The sequence below is a fragment of the Salmo trutta genome, chromosome 1, assembly GCF_901001165.1.
Source record: "Salmo trutta chromosome 1, fSalTru1.1, whole genome shotgun sequence".
Taxonomy (NCBI): Eukaryota; Metazoa; Chordata; class Actinopteri; order Salmoniformes; family Salmonidae; genus Salmo; species Salmo trutta.
The window spans coordinates 21170064-21175252 of NC_042957.1; the positions used below are offsets into that span (position 1 = coordinate 21170064).

Here is a 5189-nt window from a genome sequence, read left to right on the forward strand (position 1 = left end):
GTAATTGGCTTCAATGAGTGTAATTCGCGCAATATTAGGTGTTTAGAAATAAAGTTGACATCATTAGAAAGAATACATTCTCCTGTTTTCTACTGTAGGTAGCCTATGTAATTCAAAATGTATTTATTATGTTGTTGCTAGCGATATTCATAAAAACATTGGGGGGAGAGAAATCAACTTTTTTGTGGACCCCCTACAGTACAGGTTGAACACTCCTGCTAAAGCCTGAAAAACCGGTTTTCGGATGTTGTGGCAAGAACATAATATTTTTCGTTAGGTTGTGACGCAATGCTCTGGACAGCTGTGCCGTTTCCAACAATCACTTGTACTTTCACTCGTCCCCAAAGCGTACATCGTCTGCCTCACTGATGCCAATATGACCCAAACTAAACCACTCCTCCCAGTTCCGATAGCTTTTATTATTCAAAGTGAGCTGGAAACCTGCTAGACCACCAGGGATTCTGGGATCTGGATTCAGGGATCTGGATTGGGCATGGCTTCAGGTAAATAGGCTTCGCTGTCCCCTTTCACCTGATATTTCAAACTAACTCATCTTCATTCCAGAGTCACATGGTGGTTTAGTGCTAAAGTTAGCCATGCTACGCCTAGGTGGGAACATTGTTCTACGCCGCCGCCAGTCAACACAAATCATCCTGAAGTCGCACCGAAGTCGGATAGGATGTTGGAATGAAAACGTGTTATATTGGTAGTCTACATCATAACATAACAGGTATGGTGCTCTGCCCTTCAAAGCTTGTGTTTGTCAGGTGAAAAATTATCAAACTGTTTAGATGACATTCAGCCATCATTGCTGTGATGGAGACAATGCTGTAACAAGGAAGGATAAAACTATAACACCCTCAGAAAAATATCAGAATCAGACAATATATTACAATCTTATTTGTTGGAATCAAGAGGGAATTCCTTTTGGGATTCCAAAAGGAATTCGCAAATAAACGAATTCATAAATAAACGAGGAATTCGCAAATAAACGAACGAATAAAATAAATTAGCAAATAAACATTCAACATCTTTATTTTATCAATATCTTGATGACAATGTCTCTCAATGCTCGAGACCTGAGGAGACACTACTGCCTCTTTTGTCAATCTGATGAATTATAAAGGTAAAACACATTTTTAGTTAAGCCCATAAATCGGATAATAACCAACTCTGTAGAACTTGTTTGGTGAGAAACGCCACCCACAACTATTCTCTCTAGATAAGACGTGTGAATGTAGACGTGTGAATGCTGCTGGGTATGTCAGACCAGAAGGTTTCAGTATCAAGGACTCTTTTCCAAAACAGGTATGACAACTTCACGGTCTCTGCATGTTTATTTTTTTATTAAAACGTTGCTTAATTGATCAGAGCATAGGATAAGTCTTTATTTTAATATTCATTTATTTAATCTCTCCTGGCCATAAGGGATGACAGATGTAGCTATACCAATGGTTTAGACCGTTTGGAATTTTATGGAGAGCTTCTCCCGCTCAGACCAATGAATGAATGCGACCATGCGCAGCTGGCAAAAATGATTGCTGTCCTTTATGAAATGACAATGTTCATGTAAAAATGATCAAATACACTGACCGTTTAAAGCAAAACTAACAAAACTATTTCTTATGGTGAACCTGAACAATCTAAATAAAATCTGAATTATTGCAAACCCCGGTAAAACGCCTTCTACAGCGCATTTGGTGACAATAACACAGCAAATTACATTGGTTGTCGCTCAACTAATAAAGTCTATGATTTGACATTGTGAAAGCCATTTTACAATCATCAGAATGCAGATGTAGGAATAGCCTATTAGAACAATTAGAACAGGGATATGCCTACCTCTCGTTGGCACGAGAAACTGTGTATCTCCAACACTACGCGCACAGTTGTTATCTGATAGTCATATGCAGTTACATGCATAAAAGTTTGAACTGAAGAAGAGGAGCATCAATTCAGTCATAACAGATAATAGGTATTTTTCGAAATAAACAATATGAGGAAAAACACCTATTAGTAATGTTTGAATCTGTTTTCTGACCGATTCATGCTTAATTTGGATTGGTTTAGGATTCATCACTACAGAGAATGCGTTTCCACTGCGTATGGCATTGTGCATGGTGATCTTAGGCTTGTGTGTGGCTGCTTGGACATGGAAACCCGACGAAGCTCCCAACAAACAGTTATTCTGCTGATGTTCTTTCCAGAGGCTGTTTGGAACTCGGTAGTGAGTGTTGCAACTGAGGACACAATTTTTTCGCGCTGCGCACTTCAGCACTTGGCGGTCCTGTTCTGTGAGCTTGTGTGGCCTACCACTTCGCAACTGAGCCGTTGTTGCTCCTAGATGTTTTCACTTCACAATAACAGCACTTACAGTTGACTGGGACAGCTCTAGCAGGGAAGAAATTTGATGAGCTGACTTGTTGGAAAGGTGGCATCCTATGACAATGGCACATTGAAAGTCACTGATCTCTTCAGTAAGGTCATTCTACTGCCAATGTTTGTCTTTGGAGATTGCATGTCTGTGTGCTCGATTTTATACACCCATCAGAAACGAGTGTGGCTGAAATAACCGAATCCACTCATTTCAAGGGGTGTCCATGTAGTGTATGTATTTAGGCTGCTGTCTGTCTGTTTTTAAAACATTAAGAACACTTTCCTAATAATGAGTTGCACCCCCCCTTTTGCTCTCAGAACAGCCTCCATTCATCAGAGCATGGACTCTAATGGGTGTGAAAAACGTTCCACAGGAATGCTGCCCATGTTGACTCCAATGCTTCCCACAGTTGTGTCAAGTTGGCTGGATGTCCATTGTGTGGTGGACCATTCTTGATACACACAAGAAACTGTTGAGTGTGAAAAAACACAGCAGCGTTGCAGTTCTTGACAGAAACCAGTGCGCCTAGCACCTACTACCATACCCTGTTCAAAGGCACTTAAGTCTTTTGACTTTCCCATTCACCCTCTGAATGGCACACATACACAATCCATATCTCAATTGTCTTAAGGCTTAAAAATCCTTCTTTACGCTGTCTCCTCCACTTCATCTACACTGATTGAAGTGGATTTAATAAGTGACATCAATAAGGGATCATAGCTTTCACCTGGATTCACCTGGTCAGTCTATGTCATGGAAAGGGCAGGTGTTCTTAATGTTCTGTACACTTAGTGTAAATGTGATGATGTTGATAGGTTTATCTTTTATTTATTTATTTCACCTTTATTTAACCAGGTAGGCAAGTTGAGAACAAGTTCTCATTTACAATTGCGACCTGGCATCTCTAACAGCTTTGCTATCACCCAGTCATGGTGAACAGCCAGGACCACCAGCAATAGTCTTTTTGTGTGTGAGTGATCATGTCTACACCTCTATCACCTCCCCCTCTTCTTCTCTCGCCCCAGACCCAACCATGAGGGACCGTCTGAGCCACATGCAGGAGCTGTCCCAGTCCAACGGCCATGTGGAGCAGATGGACTATGCCGAGTCCGGGGAGTCCGTCTCCGGGGACTCCATCAATGTGGACCTAGAGGAGGAGCTCCCTCACCAGGCTGTGGTGTGGGACAATACCCCTGAACTGGAGGAGGTCTTCTCGCAGTCCCAGCAGGTCCACCGTGAGGTCCAGCTTATCCGCCTCGAGGTCAAACGCCTCCGTGAGCAGAACTCACGCGTGCTCCAGGGCACCACTAGGATGTCAGTCGTTAAGAGAGACTCTAACGCCATCGCAGCTGACATCAAGGCCCGTGCTGAGGGTGTGCTGACGTGCCTCAAGGACATGGACGCCGCAGTGCGGGAGCTGGAGGCAGCGCATGGCTCCAATGCCGCCGTGACTCGCATCGCCAGGACCCAGTACGCCTGCCTGAGCAACAGCTTCCGTGATGCCATGTTCGACTACAATGAGGCAGAGATGAGCCACAGGGAGAGTTGCAAAGCCCACATTCAGAGGCAGATGGAGATCGTGGGGCGGGAGGTGACTGGTGAGGAGGTGGAGGAGATGATCGAGACGGGCCAGTGGAACGTCTTCAATGAGAACATCCTGTCAGAGGGCAAGACAGCGCGCTCGGCGCTCAATCAGATCGAGAGCCGCCACCGAGAGCTACTGGACCTGGAGAGCAGGATCCAGAGCATCCATGAGATCTTCCTGGATGTGGCTCTGCTGGTGGAGGAGCAGGGCCCCATGATGAACACCATCCAGACCAATGTCCAGAACACAGATGTGGCCATCCAGGAGGCACTGGTCAAAATCAGCAAGGCCAAGCGCCACAACAAGAACAACCCCTTCAAGAAGATGTTCTGCTGCTGCTTCCCCTGCGTCAAATGAGGCAGAGACTGAGGAAGAAGACTGTAGTACTCAGTCCGGTCTCAAGATGGTCTTATCTCAGTGTCCGGTCTTGACTTGGCCGCGGACAGTGAGGACTCATAATTTCTTCCTGAGACCAGCCGAGACCAGCGGAGTAAAAAACTCATAATTATCCGCTTCCATTCAGCTAATGCATAGCTTTTTTGTAGCCTTAGTTATCATCTGTTAGAAAAAAGTCAAATCTCGCTGAACCCTCCTGTCAACCCTACTAAATCAGAACCCTCCTATCATCCACCCTTGGATACCAATGGCAATATATACTTTGGAAGAGTCTGTGAAATAATTATTTTATTTGCCTTTTTTAAATATGCTTTTCAGGCACTGAAGTACATCTAAACAAACATATATCAGTGCCTTTCTAGAAGGAAAAAAACACGGTTATTTTCTGCCATAGAAATGTTTGTTTTCTACCCTCCTATAGTTAATTCCCTCTACCCTTAACAGTATATTAACTGTGAGACAATAATGATTAAATAAAAGTTTACTTTATTGTTGTTCTCTGTCTGAACATTAAATTCACAACTTTAAACGAGAATAAAATTAAGAATACTTTTTGTCAAGAGTATTTTGTACCCAAGCACAATGTCACATTTACTTTGACTACCAGTCACAATATAGTTGACACAGAGTATGGTCTAGCTCTGTCTCTCAAATGCAATATACTTTAACACAATGAGTCCCACCGTAGCGCTGGTGCGTTTTGGACTTCTAACCCCTTTTAAACATATTTATTTCCTCTATGACCTCACAAGCGACACAAGGGTTGTTAGAAGCTAAGGGGATCTTCTACATAGAAGATCATAGGAAATCCCAGGACATAGTATCTATAAT

The 5189-nt window shown here is 43.2% G+C and overlaps 1 protein-coding gene across 3 annotated transcripts; it reads left to right on the forward strand.

Annotated features, from left to right (window-relative positions):
• The first annotated feature begins 284 nt into the window (after positions 1-284).
• Positions 285-4913, forward strand: LOC115180737 (syntaxin-11). 3 transcript variants are annotated; one of them, XM_029742938.1, is made up of 3 exons: positions 285-503; positions 610-730; positions 3403-4913. In XM_029742938.1, the coding sequence occupies exons 2-3, from the start codon at positions 688-690 to the stop codon at positions 4317-4319; spliced, it is 960 nt and encodes a 319-aa protein (XP_029598798.1). In that variant the 5' UTR covers positions 285-503; positions 610-687; the 3' UTR covers positions 4320-4913. The 3 variants fall into 3 exon arrangements, with proteins under 3 accessions (XP_029598798.1, XP_029598860.1, XP_029598921.1); XM_029743000.1 differs by lacking the exon at positions 610-730; XM_029743061.1 differs by lacking the exons at positions 285-503; positions 610-730 and adding an exon at positions 1164-1308.
• The last annotated feature ends 276 nt before the right edge of the window (positions 4914-5189 follow it).

What these genes read in the sequence shown, in the direction of transcription:
- LOC115180737 (XM_029742938.1), top strand. Translation starts at nt 688, where the DNA reads ATGAAAACGTGTTATATTGGTAGTCTACATCATAACATAACAG. An exon ending in TCTACATCATAACATAACAG is followed by an intron (nt 731 to 3,402) that starts GTATGGTGCTCT and finishes CTCTCGCCCCAG; the next exon opens with ACCCAACCATGAGGGACCGT.